Source organism: Caenorhabditis elegans, chromosome V (genome assembly GCF_000002985.6).
Source record: "Caenorhabditis elegans chromosome V".
NCBI classification, from domain to species: Eukaryota; Metazoa; Nematoda; class Chromadorea; order Rhabditida; family Rhabditidae; genus Caenorhabditis; species Caenorhabditis elegans.
Window position 1 is genome coordinate 19,190,334 of NC_003283.11, and position 16,256 is coordinate 19,206,589.

Below are 16,256 nucleotides of genomic sequence, written 5' to 3' on the forward strand. Positions count from 1 at the left end.
TGCAAAAAAAAAAAACCCCGTCCAACCGGAAATTGTCCCAAAATTCTTCATTTTCTATCGATTTTCTTGCATTTTTTGTGTTTTTTGTGAATTTCAGGCTCAACATTTCGAAAAACACGGTTAAATTTTAGGGAAACCGCTCCGAAATTCGGTTTTTTTCGCTAAAAAAAAAGAGAAAAAAAAGAAAAAAAAAAATAAAATCTAAATTTTCAGGCTCCGAAATGGCTGCCACTATAACAGATGACATTGTGGCGACAGTTTTGGAGTCAATTGAGGAAAAGTCGTACGAAGATGAGAAGGAGAAGGCTGGAATGATTAAAGATGAAGCTAATCAGTTTTTTAAGGGTATTTTTTGGAAAAAAACCGATTTTTTGATGAATTTTAAAGTATTTTCCTGCTGCAGATCAAGTGTACGACGTGGCCGCCGACCTCTACTCTGTCGCAATTGAGATTCATCCGACGGCGGTTCTTTACGGAAACCGTGCACAGGCCTATCTGAAGAAAGAGCTCTACGGAAGTGCTCTTGAGGATGCGGACAACGCGATTGCAATTGATCCGTCATATGTGAAGGGATTCTATAGAAGAGCTACCGCCAATATGGCTCTGGGGCGGTTTAAAAAGGCGTTGACCGATTATCAGGCGGTTGTTAAGGTGAAAATTCACTTTTTTTGGGTGTTGAAGAGCGGAAAAAACGGCGGTTTAGAAACTATTTTTCACCCGGTTTAAGAGAAAATTTCGAAAAAATATATCAATTTTCACCTCCAGAAAGTCGGAAAACGCGAAAAATTTGAAATTTTGCTTTTTCAATTTTGGGCGCTGCTAAGACTACAAACTACAAGATTTTGGGCGCTGCTAATTCAATTTTGGGCGCTGCTTAGACTACAAACTACAATATTTTGGGCGCTGCTTAGACTACAAACTACAAGATTTTGGGCGCTGCTAATTCAATTTTGGGCGCTGCTTAGACTACAAACTACAAGTTTTGGGCGCTGCTAATTCAATTTTGGGCGCTGTTAGACTACAAACTACAATATTTTGGGCGCTGCTAATTTAATTTTGGGCGCTGCTTAAACTACAAACTACAAGTTTTGGGCGCTGCTAATTCAATTTTGGGCGCTGCTGACAGCTTTCGGCCGAAAAAATTGAAAAGAAATCGATATTTATGAAAAAAAAAACCAATTTTTATGAGAAAAACGTGATTTTTGATAATTTTTCTCTCAAATTTAGTATAATTTCAAAAATTCCCGTATTTTTCCCCGAAAAAATTTCCATTTTTTTGCAGGTTTGCCCCAACGACAAAGACGCTCGCGCAAAATTCGACGAATGCTCGAAAATCGTCCGCCGACAGAAGTTTGAAGCCGCAATTTCGACGGATCACGACAAGAAAACCGTCGCCGAGACTCTTGATATTAATGCAATGGCTATTGAGGATTCGTATGATGGTCCACGGCTGGAAGATAAAGTACGGGTGGAAAATGGCTGTGAAAATCGATTTTTAGACGGAAAATTGATGTAAAACCGGCAATTTTGACCCCGAAATTCAATTTTCAGAGCGGAAATTGCGATTTTCGGTGGAAAACTGATGTAAAAATCAATTTTTCATAGAAATTTGATCTAAAAAACGGTCCAAAAACATAAATTTTTGTGAAAATCGATCTAAAAATACGTTTTTCAAGGGTAATAGGCCAGAAATTCGAATTTTTTTGCGAAAATTAGTCCAAAAAATCGATTTTTCAAGGGAAAAGTGGTCCTGAAACTATTTTTCATAAAAATTAATTTGAAAATCTATTTTTCACTGCAATTTTAACCCAAAAATCGATTTTTCACAAAAAAAAACTAGCATTTCCGGTCAGAAAACGTGCAAATTTCCAATCTTTTTTGGATTTTCTGGAATTTTCATTAAAAAATTGGTCCAAAAATCTATTTTTCATAGAAATTTAGTCCAAAAGTCAATTTTTCACGAAAAATTCGCCTGAAAATCATTTTTTTTTCATAGAAATTTAGTCTAAAAATCGATTTTCCGCAAAAAATACAGAAAAAAAGTGAATTTTTCGTTAAAAAAAAGCGAAAAATTGAGTTTTTTCCCGTTTTTTCCGTAAAAAACCGCAAAAATGATCAAAATCCTTTTCAGATAACCAAGGAATTCGTGTTGCAACTCATCAAAACGTTCAAAAATCAGCAAAAATTGCACAAAAAGTACGCGTTCAAGATGCTCCTCGAGTTTTATAATTATGTCAAATCACTGCCAACAATGGTTGAAATTACGGTGCCAACTGGCAAGAAATTCACGATTTGCGGTGATGTTCACGGACAATTCTACGATTTGTGCAATATTTTCGAGATTAATGGATATCCATCGGAGACTAATCCATATGTACGGGGAAAGCGCTGAAAAATGAGAGATTTTGACTGAAAATCCGGGAAAATTGAGGAATTTTGAGCTAAAATTCATAAAAATTTCCAATTTTTGACCGAAAATCATGAAAATAGGCAAATTTTGTGATATAATCATGTTTTCTAGTGAAAAACCTCTAAAAATTGAATTTTTTTGCAGAAATTATTGAAATAAGCTCAATAAATCGACATTTTGATTGAAATTCGTGAAAAAATTTCAAACATTAAAACCAAAACAGCTGAAAATTGAGGAATTTTCACCAAAAATGCGGATTTTCAGATAAAAACCCTGAAATGATTTTTTTTTTCAAAGTTTTGGCAGAAGTCATTGAAAAATTCCGAATTTTTAGCAAAAAGCAAAAAAATTGCCAATTTTTGACTTTAAATTTATGAAAAATGCTCGATTTTTTTACTAAAAACCGCCTGAAAGCCAAAATTTTGTCAAAAATCTTGAAAAAGTCGAATTTTCTACAAAAAACCATCAAAATTTCGAAATTTTGACTTAAAAATCAATGCAAAATATTTTTTTTTCACTAAAAAGCTGAAAAATGCTCTTTTTTAATGCTCGAAATTTTGGCTAAAATTCATTTTAAAAAATCCTGATTTTCACCAAAAATTGGCAATTTTTCATCAAAAAACTTGAAAAAATTTCAATTTTTTGCTGAAATTGCAGAAATACCACAAAAATTACCAAATTTTGACTCTAAAAATCACGAAAACACCTAATTTTCACCCCAAAAACCCCCGAAAATGGCCAAATTTTCACTTAAAATATGTGAAAAATGCTCAAAAAATGGCCAAATTTTCAGCTTTTCAACGGTGATTTCGTGGATCGTGGCTCATTTTCCGTTGAAACAATTTTCACAATGATTGGCTTCAAACTTCTATACCCAAATCATTTCTTTATGTCACGTGGAAATCACGAATCTGACGTCATGAATAAAATGTACGGATTTGAGGGTGAAGTTAAGGCGAAATATACTCAACAAATGTGTGATATGTTTACGGAGACGTTCTGCTGGTTACCATTGTGCCATTTGATTAATGAGAAGATTTTTGTGAGTTTCTTCACGTGAAAAATGGCCTGGAAATCTGGAAAATTTGAGGAAAATGGCCCAGAAATCGCTGAAATCCTGGATTTTTCATTTCTGGGCGCTGCTAATTTTCTGGACGCTGCTAATTTTTTGGTCACTGCTAATTATTTGGTCGCTGCTAATTTTTTGGGCGCTGCTAATTATTTGGTCGCTGCTAATTTTTTGGTCGCTGCTAATTATTTGGTCGCTGCTAATTTTTTGGTCACTGCTAATTATTTGGTCGCTGCTAATTTTTTGGGCGCTGCTAATTATTTGGTCGCTGCTAATTTTTTGGTCGCTGCTAATTATTTGGTCGCTGCTAATTTTCTGGGCGCTGCTAATTTTTTTGGTCGCTGCTAATTTTCTGGTCGCTGCTAATTTTCTGGTCGCTGCTAATTTTCTGGGCGCTGCTAATTTTTTTGGTCGCTGCTAAATTTTTGGGCGCTGCTAAATTTTTGGGCGCTGCTAATTTTCTGGGCGCTGCTAATTTTTTGGGCGCTGCTAATTTTTTGGTCGCTGCTAATTATTTGGTCGCTGCTAATTTTTTGGGCGCTGCTAATTTTTTGGTCGCTGCTAATTATTTGGTCGCTGCTAATTTTTTGGGCGCTGCTAATTTTTTGGTCGCTGCTAATTATTTGGTCGCTGCTAATTATTTGGTCGCTGCTAATTTTCTGGTCGCTGCTAATTTTTTGGGCGCTGCTAATTTTTGGGCGCTGCTAATTTTCTGGTCGCTGCTAATTTTTTGGGCGCTGCTAATTTTTGGGCGCTGCTAATTTTCTGGTCGCTGCTAATTTTCTGGTCGCTGCTAATTTTTTGGGCGCTGCTAATTTTTGGGCGCTGCTAATTTTTTGGTTGCTGCTAATTTTCTGGGCGCTGCTAATTTTTGGGCGCTGCTAATTTTTTGGTCGCTGCTAATTATTTGGTCGCTGCTAATTTTCTGGTCGCTGCTAATTTTTTGGGCGCTGCTAATTTTTGGGCGCTGCTAATTTTCTGGTCGCTGCTAATTTTCTGGGCGCTGCTAATTTTTTGGTCGCTGCTAATTTTTTGGTCGCTGCTAATTTTTGGGCGCTGCTAATTTTCTGGTCGCTGCTAATTTTTTGGGCGCTGCTAATTTTTGGGCGCTGCTAATTTTCTGGTCGCTGCTAATTTTCTGGTCGCTGCTAATTTTTTGGGCGCTGCTAATTTTTTGGTCGCTGCTAATTATTTGGTCGCTGCTAATTATTTGGGCGCTGCTAATTTTTTGGTCGCTGCTAATTATTTGGTCGCTGCTAATTTTTTGGTCGCTGCTAATTATTTGGTCGCTGCTAATTTTTTGGTCGCTGCTAATTTTTTGGTCGCTGCTAATTTTTTGGTCGCTGCTAATTTTTTGGGCGCTGCTAATTTTTTGGTCGCTGCTAATTTTCTGGGCGCTGCTAATTTTTGGTATTTTTCCAGGTGTGCCATGGTGGATTATTCAAAGAAGACGGTGTAACACTGGAAGATATTCGAAAAACTGACAGAAATCGTCAGCCACCAGATGAGGGTATCATGTGTGATCTACTTTGGTAGGTTTGTAGGAAAATGGCTGAAGATTCGGGATTTTTTGATAAAAACCAGAAAAATTGCTTCAAAAAAACCTGAAAATGCGTATGTTCAGTCAAAAACTAGGAAAAACTTATATGATTTCCTAGAAAAAATGCTCAAAAATATGGTTTTTCAGGGAGAAAAATTGGAAAAATCTGAAAATTTTATATCCAGATGGAAAAATCAATAAAAATTCCAATTGTCAGCCAAAAACTTGCAAAAATGCGTTTTTTTTTTGTTCGTACAAATTGTGAAAAATCAGATTTCTGTCGGGAAAATCAATAATCTGTTGAAAAAAATAGTTAAAAACTCGATTTTAGCATATTTTTCAGCCAAAATTCACATTGAACTTCCGGAAAATGCAATTTTTTAGGTTAAAATATGAAAATATGTTGAAAATTGAATTTAAGCATCACTTTCATCACAAAATCACCCAAAACCTTCAAAAAAAAAGGCAAAACTGCTGAAAATTGTAATTCCCGTTAGAAAAATCATAAAATCTTCTAGTTTTCAGCTAAAAATCCCCAAAAACCCCCATCTAAAAATGTTCAAATCACATTTTCCGCCAAAAAATTGGAAAATAGTTGAAAATTGAGTTTTCTAATAAAAAAATCGTTAATTTTGAGCCGAAATCACCAAAAAATGGGAATTAAATTGGCAAAACTGCTGAAAATTGTAATTCCTGTCAGAAGACTCGTAAAAAATCCAAGTTTTACGAGTCTTCTGACAGGAATTGCAATATTCAGCAGTTTTGACAATTTTTGCACAAAGAATTCCCATTTTTTGAGGTTTCGGCTCAAAATTAACGATTTTTCTATCAGAAAACTCAATTTTCAATTATTTTCCAATTTTTTTGGGGGGAAATGTGAAATTCGAACATTTTTAGATGGGGTTTTTGGGGATTTTTAGCTGAAAACTAGAAGATTTTATGATTTTTCTAACGGGAATTACAGTTTTCAGCAGTTTTGCCACTTTTTTGGAGGTTTTGGGTGATTATATGATGAAAGTTATGCTAAAATTCAATTTTCAACATATTTTCATATTTTAACCTAAAACTTTGCATTTTCCGGAAGTTCAGTGTGAATTTTGGCTGAAAAATATGCTAAAATCGAGTTTTCAACTATTTTTTTCAACAGATTATTGATTTTCCCGACAGAAATCTGATTTTTCACAATTTGTACGAACAAAAAAAAACGCATTTTTGCAAGTTTTTTGGCTGACAATTGGAATTTCTATTGATTTTTCCATCTGGATATAAAATTTTCAGATTTTTCCAATTTTTCTCCCTGAAAAACCATATTTTTGAGCATTTTTTCTAGGAAATCATATAAGTTTTTCCTATTTTTCGACTGAACATACGCATTTTCAGGTTTTTTTGAAGCAATTTTTCTGGTTTTTATCAAAAAATCCCGAATCTTCAGCCATTTTCCTCTGTTGGAGGTTTTTTGGGTGATTTCAGCTCAAAATTAACGATTTTTCTATTAGAAAATGCACATTTTTCCGTCAAAAACCGTCTACTAAATAAATTATTTCAGGTCAGATCCTCAACCAATCAACGGCCGGAGCCCGTCAAAACGTGGTGTCGGCTGTCAATTTGGACCAGATGTGACGTCAAAATGGTGTGAAACGAATGGAATTGAATATGTAGTGAGATCACATGAAGTGAAGCCAGAAGGATATGAAATGCACCATAATGGACAATGTTTTACCGTTTTCTCGGCACCAAATTATTGTGATCAAATGAATAATAAGGGAGCTTTTATCACGATTACTGGCGATAATTTGACGGTAAGAAATCGCACTGCAACTTTTTCCTCACGAGGGACGAGGAAAAGTGGTTTCTAGGCCATGGCCGAGGGGCCGACAAGTTTCAGCGGCCATTTATCTTGCTTTGTTTTCCGCCTGTTTTCTTTCGTTTTTCACAGCTTTTTCCCGTTTTTTCTTATTAAAACTGATAAATAAATATTTTTTGCAGATGCTAAAACAATTTCCAAGTAAAAAAATTATGTATTCAGTGGGCAAGCAGCGGTGAAAGTGGGCATTGTAATATGATGGATTACGGGAATACAAAACTTAAACTTTTTCTGAAACATGATACATATGGTGCTTAGATGCTGGAGCTATCTGATTTTCATATCAAGACCGCTGAAAAAGTTTTGAGGTTTTCAAAATTCAACTTTTTGTGCGAAAATCTCGACTTTTTCACCAAAAAAGTTGAATTTTGAAAACCTCAAAACTTTTTCAGCGGTCTCGTTATGAAAATCAGGTAATTTCAGCATCTAAGCACCATATGTATCATGTTTCAGAAAAAGTTTAGGTTTTGTATTCCCGTAATCCATCATATTATAATGCCCACTTTCACCGCTGCTTGCCCACTGAATACATGATTTTTTTACTTGGAAATTGTTTTAGCATCTGCAAAAAATATTTATTTATCAGTTTTAATAAGAAAAAACGGGGGAAAAGCTGTGAAAAACGAAAGAAAACAGGCGGAAAACAAAGCAAGATAAATGGCCGCTGAAACTTGTCGGCCCCTCGGCCATGGCCTAGAAACCACTTTTCCTCGTCCCTCGTGAGGAAAAAGTTGCAGTGAAAAAATTGGAAAAAAAAAAATTAAAATTTGATAGAAATTGGGTTAAAATTGAAAAATTTTGAATAAAATTGAATGAAAGGTGGTTCAAAATTTTTTGGGTAAAATCGGAAAAATTAATGGTTTTTTTTCGAAATCTTGAAAAAATTAAAATTTTGTTGTAAATTGGATGAAAATTGGACAAAAATTTTGATATTTCGCTGGAAAAAAAATCTGAAAAACTCGAAAAAATTGGCTAAAAAATTTGACGAAAGGCAAAAAAATTTCAAAAAAAAAAAAACATTATTTTGCTTAGGTTCAATTGGAAAATTTAAAATTTCAATATTTTGCGGAAGATTCGGCTGAAATTGGAAAAATTTTGTGAAAATACGTCAAATTTTTGATAATTTGAAAAAATCAAAAATGTAGCTTTGAAAAATCGATAGAAATTCGTCGGTTAAAATTGATATTATTGGAAATTTCTGAAAAATTCAAAAAAAAATGCAATTTAGCTTCAAAAATTTCAAAAAAATTAGGTTAAAATTGAGTATGTTGTTGCGAAAAAACCATTTTTTTTTTTGAAAAATTGGGTTAAAAAATTTCTGAAAATTTCATTGGCAAAAATCTAAAATTTTAAGAAAAATGTATATATTGCTGAAAAATTGATTACAAACTTTGAAAAAAAAAATTAAATATTGCTGAAATTGCTTGTAAAGCCTCAAAAAATCGATAAATTGGAGATTTTTTTTTCAAAAATCGGAAACAATCCAAAATTTTGAAAATTTCAGTTTTTTGAATTTTCAAAAAACTTTTTTTTTTTTTGAATTTTTCAGATTTTCACTGAAAAATTCTACAAAAATTTTTTTTTTTTTTTTTTTTTTAATATTTGCAATTTTTCAATTTTCAGCCCCGATTCACGCCATTCGACGCGGTTCCACATCCGAAATTGCCTCCAATGGCCTACGCGAACAGTCTTTTCGGATTTAATTAGGCCGAGTTAGGCCTATTTTCAATTTTTTCCCCAATTTTTTTTTGTGATTTTTCTTCTCTTCTCTTTTTAAATTATCGATTTTTTCTTTTTTTTTTCTTCGTTTCCCCCCTCAAAAATCTTGTTTTGTTAGCCCAGCCCCTCCCACCCCCACCCCTACCTCCCCCAAACATTTTGGGTCTCGCCACGAAACGAAAATCTCTTCCACGCGGGACCCCTTTTTCCCATTCCCAGGGGGAATTTCCCACACACACACACACACTTTTTCTCTCCCCGACATCCCAGTTCTTATTATTATGATTATAGTTATTACACGAAAGATTTCAGACAAATATGAAATTTGCATGATTAACTTGTTTGGAAAAAAACACAACAAAAAAATTCGACCACGGCGGGGACTCGAACCCCGGAGGTGTGATTGGTAGTCGGCGAGAATTTTCTAGAAAAACCACCCAAAACTGGATAATGCGCTGCTAAGACTACAAACTACAAGATTTTGGGCGCTGCTAAGACTACAAACTACAAGATTGTGGGCGCTGCTAAGACTACAAACTACAAGTTTTGGGCGCTGCTAAGACTACAAACTACAAGTTTTGGGCGCTGCTAATTCAATTTTGGGCGCTGCTAAGACTACAAACTACAAGATTTTGGGCGCTGCTAAGACTACAAACTACAAGTTTTGGGCGCTGCTAATTCAATTTTGGGCGTTGCTAAGACTACAAACTACAAGATTGTGGGCGCTGCTAAGACTACAAACTACAAGATTGTGGGCGCTGCTAAGACTACAAACTACAAGTTTTGGGCGCTGCTAATTCAATTTTGGGCGCTGCTAAGACTACAAACTACAAGATTTTGGGCGCTGCTAAGACTACAAACTACAAGTTTTGGGCGCTGCTAATTCAATTTTGGGCGCTGCTAAGACTACAAACTACATGATTTTGGGCGCTGCTAAGACTACAAACTACAAGTTTTGGGCGCTGCTAATTCAATTTTGGGCGTTGCTAAGACTACAAACTACAAGATTGTGGGCGCTGCTAAGACTACAAACTACAAGATTGTGGGCGCTGCTAAGACTACAAACTACAAGTTTTGGGCGCTGCTAATTCAATTTTGGGCGCTGCTAAGACTACAAACTACAAGATTTTGGGCGCTGCTAAGACTACAAACTACAAGTTTTGGGCGCTGCTAATTCAATTTTGGGCGCTGCTAAGACTACAAACTACATGATTTTGGGCGCTGCTAATTCAATTTTGGGCGCTGCTAAGACTACAAACTACAAGTTTTGGGCGCTGCTAATTCAATTTTGGGCGCTGCTAAGACTACAAACTACGAGTTTTGGGCGCTGCTTAGACTACAAACTACAAGATTTAGGCGCTGCTTATTCAATTTTGGGCGCTGCTTAGACTACAAACTACAAGATTTTGGGCGCTGCTAAGACTACAAACTACATGATTTTGGGCGCTGCTTAGACTACAAACTACGAGTTTTGGGCGCTGCTTAGACTACAAACTACAAGATTTAGGCGCTGCTTATTCAATTTTGGGCGCTGCTTAGACTACAAACTACAAGATTTTGGGCGCTGCTAACACTACAAACTACAAGATTTTGGGCGCTGCTAATTCAATTTTGGGCGCTGCTTAGACTACAAACTACGAGTTTTGGGCGCTGCTAAGACTACAAACTACAAGTTTTGGGCGCTGCTTAGACTACAAACTACAAGATTTTGGGCGCTGCTAAACTACAAACTACAAGATTTTGGGCGCTGCTAACACTACAAACTACAAGATTTTGGGCGCTGCTAATTCAATTTTGGGCGCTGCTAATTCAATTTTGGGCGCTGCTAAACTACAAACTACAAGTTTTGGGCGCTGCTAATTCAATTTTGGGCGCTGCTAAGACTACAAACTACAAGTTTTGGGCGCTGCTATGCGATTTTTCGTATAAAAAACCTAGTTTTCGACTGTTTTTTCGGCAAAAAATTGGAAAAATGAAGAAAAAGTGAGTTTGGGCGCTGCTAAAACTACAAACTACAAGATTTGGGCGCTGCTATCGCAATTTTTCATGTTTTTTTTCTTCGTTTTTCTCCACTAAACACAATGAAATTAATTTATTCGACACGGAAAAATTGGTACAAAAAATTACAAATTCGCTAGAAAAATCGATACAAACAAAAAAAAAAGGCTGTTCAGGATTTATCCAAAAAGTACATGTAATGCAGTGACGCATCAATTGTGGCGAGCAGAAGCTCATCGACCGCCCGTCTAGTGGCTCTTCTTATGTGACTTCTTCGTGTGCTGCTTCTTTGAATGCTTCGAATGGTGTCCATGATGGTGGTGGTTCTCCTTGTCGTCATGGTGTCCGTGGTGGGCTCCGTGATGGGCTCCGTGCTCGTGGTGGGCTCCGTGGTGTCCGTGGTGAGCCGGGGAGTGATGGGCTCCGTGGTGGGTCCCATGACCTCCGTGATGTCCGTGATGTGCTAGGGAGTGGTGGGTTCCGTGGTGTCCGTGATGGACTCCGTGAGATCCGTGGTGATGATCTCCATGGTGTTCGTGATGCTCATGGTGTGGGGCGTGGTGGTGGTGGGCTCCGTGGTGTCCATGGTGAGCTCCGTAGCCTGCTCCATGATGTCCGTGATGAACTCCATGCTCCCCATGGTGTCCGTGGTGAGCCGGTGCGTGGTGACCATGCCCATGGGATTCGTGGTGTCCGTGATGAACTCCGTGAGATCCGTGGTGTCCGTGGTGTCCGTGATGAGCTGGAGCATGGTGGTGCTCCCCATGATGTCCGTGGTGAGCTGGGGAGTGATGGGATCCGTGGTGTCCGTGGTGGGTCCCATGTTCCCCGTGGTGTCCATGGTGTGCTGGAGCATGGTGGTGCTCTCCATGATGTCCGTGGTGGGTCCCATGTTCCCCGTGGTGTCCGTGGTGTGCTGGAGCATGGTGGTGCTCCCCATGATGTCCGTGGTGAGCTGGGGAGTGATGGGATCCGTGGTGTCCGTGGTGGGTCCCATGTTCCCCGTGGTGTCCATGGTGTGCTGGAGCATGGTGGTGCTCTCCATGATGTCCGTGATGAGCTGGAGCATGGTGGTGCTCCCCATGATGTCCGTGGTGGGCTGGGGAGTGATGTCCGTGTCCATGGGATTCGTGGTGTCCATGATGAGCTGGAGCATGGTGGTGCTCTCCATGGTGTCCGTGGTGGGTCCCATGTTCCCCGTGATGAGCTGGGGAGTGGTGGGTCCCATGGTGCTCTCCATGATGTCTGTGGTGGACTCCGTGCTCGTCGTGATGAGCTGCGTGCTCATGGTGCTCTCCTTCCTTGTGCTCGTGATGAGCTCCATCCTTGTGCTCGTGGTGCTCATGATGGGCTGGAGCGTGCTTCTTCTCGTCCTCAGATTCTGAGGAAGATGAGGAGCTGGAGCTGGAGCTGGAGGAAGAGCTAGAGCTAGAAGAGCTCGCGGCCTTCTTGTGATGCTTCTTTCCGTGGCTCTTCTTGTGATGCACCTTCTTCTTCTTCTTCTCGTCTTCAGATTCCGAGGAAGAAGACGATGAAGAAGAACTGGAAGAGGAAGAGGAGCTGCTGGAAGAGCTGGAGCTGGAAGCGGCCTTCTTGTGATGCTTCACGTGCTTCTTGGCGGCGTGCTTCTTGTGATGGTGCTTCTCATCCTCGGATGAGGAAGAGGAGCTGGAGGAGCTCGAGCTCGAGCTGCTGGACGAGCTAGACTCGGCCTTCTTGTGATGCTTCTTCACGGCATGCTTCTTGTGGTGATGCTTCTCGTCTTCGGACTCCGACGACGAAGAAGACGAGCTGGAGGAGCTGGAGCTAGAGGAGCTTGACGATGAGCTGCTGGAAGAGCTCTCAGCCTTCTTGTGATGCTTCTTCAGATGCTTCTTGGCATGCTTCTTATGGTGATGCTTCTCGTCTTCGGACTCAGATGAGGAGCTGGAAGAGGAGCTTGAGCTGGAGCTCGAGGAGCTGGATGAGCTGGAAGAGCTAGACTCGGCCTTCTTGTGATGCTTCTTAAGATGCTTCTTGGCGTGCTTCTTGTGGTGGTGCTTCTCGTCCTCGGATTCAGACGAAGAGGAAGAGGATGAGGATGAGCTGGAGGAGCTGGAGCTCGAGCTGCTGCTGGAGGAGGAGCTGGAGCTGCTCGAGTCCTGAGCCTTCACATGGTGATGGTGGTGGTGGACCTCGTGGTGGCCTGGATGGGCTCCGTGAGCATGATGGGTATGGTGACCGTGGTGTGGGGAGATGAAGCTCAGGAATCCTGAAATATTCCTGTTTATTAAGAGATTCCAAAGCTCCGGACCAACCTTTCAATGAGATGTGTCCATCATGAGCATGATGATCAAAGACCTTCTGGAAGTGGAGCTCCTTGGCCAGGTGCTCAATATCGTGGAGCGCCGAGCGAGCTTCATCCCGAGTGAGCTTATGCCCGTGCGAGGAGTGCTTCGAGAAGAGCTTCTCTGAAAATTATCATGATCTTTGACTACCGTAGGTGATACTAAGAAACTACAACTGATAACATGTCAGTTGTGTTGTGTTGGCAAACATTTCCGAAATTTTCTAATTTTTTCGGTAATTTCACTGATAAGAATGATCTTTGGCAGGAAGCGCCGAAAACTCACTGATCTTGTGAAGCGACACGTGGTGGGTGTGATGATGATGGTGCACCGTCATTGTTTAGGTTCTGGAATTTTCAGAATTTTCAGAATTTTACTCGAAATTCAAAGTTAAGAGGGATTTTAGAAGTAAAATCGAGAAAAAGCCCCGAAAATTTTGATAATCACCGTCCTCCTCCGCCCCATTTTATAAGCTTTTTTTAGGCTCCGCCTCCCTTAAGTTTGACTCCGCCCATTTTGACACGGGAGGCAATTAAAAGTTTTGATGATGTTTGGAGAAGTGAGAGATCGAGATAAGACACCCGGAGAAGGAGAAACGTGAAAATTTGGGACGATGATTGTCAGAGTGATGTAATATTTGGGGAGGTAATAGGAGAGGTGATGAAGTCTGACAGCTGTTGAGCATCAGCATTTGATTAATTTTCAAAATTTTCAAATTTTCAGCTGATTGTATTATAGTAGTTCACTGAAGGGTTTTGTGTGAGAAGTTGGAGGTTTTTGTGATTTTTCGGGTCTCGGTAGGTTCTAGCATACCGAAAAAGAGCCTGACCTTTGGACACTGACCTTTTCTGGAACGTTTAACTGCTTCCAATAAGCTTCAAGTGGCTCCGAGCAGCCTGATTGCTAAAATTTTCTAATTGTTTCAGTTAGATCATAGACATTTCTAGCGGCTTCCAACTAGTCCTAGACCCTTCCAAGTACTTCTAGAAGCTACCAGCCTGACCTAGGAGTTCAAAGCCTGGCCTAGGCGCCCAGCAAGCTTTCTGAAGGCTTCAATTTGCTTTTAGTAAGCCTTGTGATCGTCTAGCAGATCTAAAGTGCCTTCACGAGCTCTTAGTGATTCCGAAAAGCCCGACTGCTGAAATCTTCCAATTGCCTCCAACAGCTCATAAATGTCTCTAGAAGCTTCCAGCCTGACCTAGGAGTTCAAGCAAGCTTTCTAAAGGATTTAATTTGCTTCTACTGAGCCCTGTACTATTCTAATAGGCCTCAAGTCCTTTGTGAGTTCCCAGTGGCTCCTAGCAGATTTTAGCAGCTCCGACGAGCACGGCTTCTAGCAGCTCCCTATTGGTCCGATAAGCTTCTATGGGCCTCTAGAAGCTCCCAACTGGCTTTAGCTGCCCTCAAGAGCTCTGAGCAGCACTGGGTTGCTTCAAGGTGTTAGATTCCTGGTTTTCCAGATTTTAACCAAATTCAGCAGCTCTGATTGGGCTTTCGGAGCTTTCAGCACCCGCCGACCTTTCCCAACTGCCCCTAAAAACTCCAAACTGTGTTTTCTGAAGAGCCACACCCAAAACTGCTATTTTATGAGCCTGTGGCATTTCCAAAGATGATGGCAAACTTTTAATGGTGCTCTTAACACCTTTTTTTTGTTGGAAATTCGAAATACTAGTTTTCTAGTTTTCCAAATATCATGTGATCATTCAATCTTGCAATGGTGGTTATAATTCATTATTTGCACCAACAATTAATACTCCTTATCTCTATAATGTTCTTAATTTGCTGCAATTGAACTGGTTTTTGAAGTACCAACTACACTTTTTGAAGGTTTCCGGTGGAAAATTCAGGAGTTTGAGCAATTTTGTCAGAAATTTCCGTTTCCTGACAATCTTCTGGCTTCAAAATTCGAGTTTTTGACTTTTTCTCAAAAAAAACCGGGAAAATTAGGAGAAAAAGCTTCAAATCTGGATAGTTTTTCCGGAAAAACATCGAAAATCGATGTTTCCTCAATTTTCCTGAAACTTTGATATTTTTTGGGCCTTTGACTTGAAATTTCAAGCATTTCACAGCATACTGTCGTGGAATTCATACAGGCAGCCTAATTTTTAAGATCCTTGACTTTTTTCCAGTTCCTGTACATTTTCAGCATTCGGGAGCAATTTCCGCCCCACGTTCCGAAACCAAAAACCGCAAAACTATTCGAAAAATGTGCCATCAGCAGGTTTTTCTCTCTCCATAATTGATTATCGGTCATTCTGCCGCTGCCACTCGTTTTTCCTCTTCCTTATCAAATTTTGATGTAGTTTTACGATTGCTCCGAGAATATAGAGTGGCCCCACGTGACAAAGTTTCCGGGAACGGTTACCCGAATCGTGGCAACGAGAAGAAAAAGACGTGAATAAATCAAAAACTGCATCTGGTGGTTGAGGTTTTATTGCTTTTCGCTGACAAATTAATGAGAATTGCATTTTAATGAGAATTCCGCGTGCAAAAATGTCTGCATTTGCGCGTGACGGTGTTTGCACAAATTACACCGATTGGTCGAGCTGAATACGCGATTTCGACTGAAAATTCCGGTTTAGAACGGGATTTTCAGACAATTCTCACGGAAAATTGCCCAAATTCCTGGGATTTTTTTTTAAAATCAGTAGAAAGTTCAGAAAAGCACGGGAAAATCAATTTCTATGCCAAAAGTTGTACTCTTTCGAGAGAAACACGGCGAATATCATTTTAAAAAGGAGATTTTTGGCAATTCTCACTGGAAATTTGCCGGAAGGCTCTGAATTTCACAAAACATCAAGACGAATGCTCGAAAATCGGCTGCAGAACCGATTTCTAGTAGTTTTGTTGATTTTTTCCATTGAAAAACGGGAAAAATGTGTGTTTTCGAGAAATTCCTTGGAAATTCCATTGTAAACCGGTATTTTCGGAGAATTTTCAGAGAAATTGCCCCGAGGAGCTCTGAATTTCTTCAAAAACCTCGGAAATCCCATTTATACCGGAAAACTCTCACGATTCTTAGAGAAATTGCCTGAAGGCTCTGAATTTCTCAAAAAATTGAACGGAATTCTGAAAAATCGGCTCCAGAACCGATTTCTAGTAGTTTATTTCTAGTATAACTATATATAAATCTGTTTTTTTTTGCGAGAAAAACCGAATTTTTCTTTAAATTCTTCGAGAAGTTGGCACAAGGGTCCCGGAAAATCCATTTTAGTCCGGAAACTTGCCGGAGGTTTCTGAATTTCTACAAAAATCAATAGTACGCGTTGAAAAGTGGACAAAAAGTCGATTTCTACCAAGAAATGTTAGTTTTTCCCACTTTTTCGAAG

General features: G+C 39.3%; 2 protein-coding genes across 3 annotated transcripts; one reads left to right on the forward strand and one right to left on the reverse strand.

Moving 5' to 3' along the window:
• Window positions 1–213: 213 nt before the first annotated feature.
• pph-5 lies at window positions 214–8,939 on the forward strand (the record flags this gene model as incomplete). Of its 2 annotated transcripts, NM_001380870.1 has the most annotated exons (8): window positions 214–345; window positions 404–651; window positions 1,283–1,462; window positions 2,132–2,374; window positions 3,204–3,452; window positions 4,902–5,011; window positions 6,566–6,818; window positions 8,507–8,939. In NM_001380870.1, the coding sequence occupies 8 exons, from the start codon at window positions 222–224 to the stop codon at window positions 8,588–8,590; spliced, it is 1,491 nt and encodes a 496-aa protein (NP_001367002.1). The 2 variants fall into 2 exon arrangements, with proteins under 2 accessions (NP_001367002.1, NP_001256850.1); NM_001269921.3 differs by lacking the exons at window positions 214–345; window positions 404–651; window positions 1,283–1,462; window positions 2,132–2,374; window positions 3,204–3,452 and having other exon boundaries at window positions 4,995–5,011; window positions 8,507–8,590.
• Window positions 8,940–10,679: 1,740 nt separating this feature from the next.
• Window positions 10,680–13,274, reverse strand: Y39B6A.1 (Histidine-rich glycoprotein-like). Its single transcript, NM_171608.7, has 3 exons — window positions 13,213–13,274; window positions 12,898–13,050; window positions 10,680–12,851 (listed from the first exon to the last, which is right to left on the reverse strand). The coding sequence occupies exons 1-3, from the start codon at window positions 13,262–13,264 to the stop codon at window positions 10,849–10,851; spliced, it is 2,208 nt and encodes a 735-aa protein (NP_741698.1). The 5' UTR covers window positions 13,265–13,274; the 3' UTR covers window positions 10,680–10,848.
• Window positions 13,275–16,256: the final 2,982 nt, after the last annotated feature.

What these genes read in the sequence shown, in the direction of transcription:
- Y39B6A.1 (NM_171608.7), bottom strand. Translation starts at nt 13,264, where the DNA reads ATGACGGTGCACCATCATCATCACACCCACCACGTGTCGCTTCACAAG. An exon ending in CGTGTCGCTTCACAAGATCA is followed by an intron (nt 13,051 to 13,212) that starts GTGAGTTTTCGG and finishes GATAATTTTCAG; the next exon opens with AGAAGCTCTTCTCGAAGCAC. An exon ending in TGGACACATCTCATTGAAAG is followed by an intron (nt 12,852 to 12,897) that starts GTTGGTCCGGAG and finishes GGAATATTTCAG; the next exon opens with GATTCCTGAGCTTCATCTCC.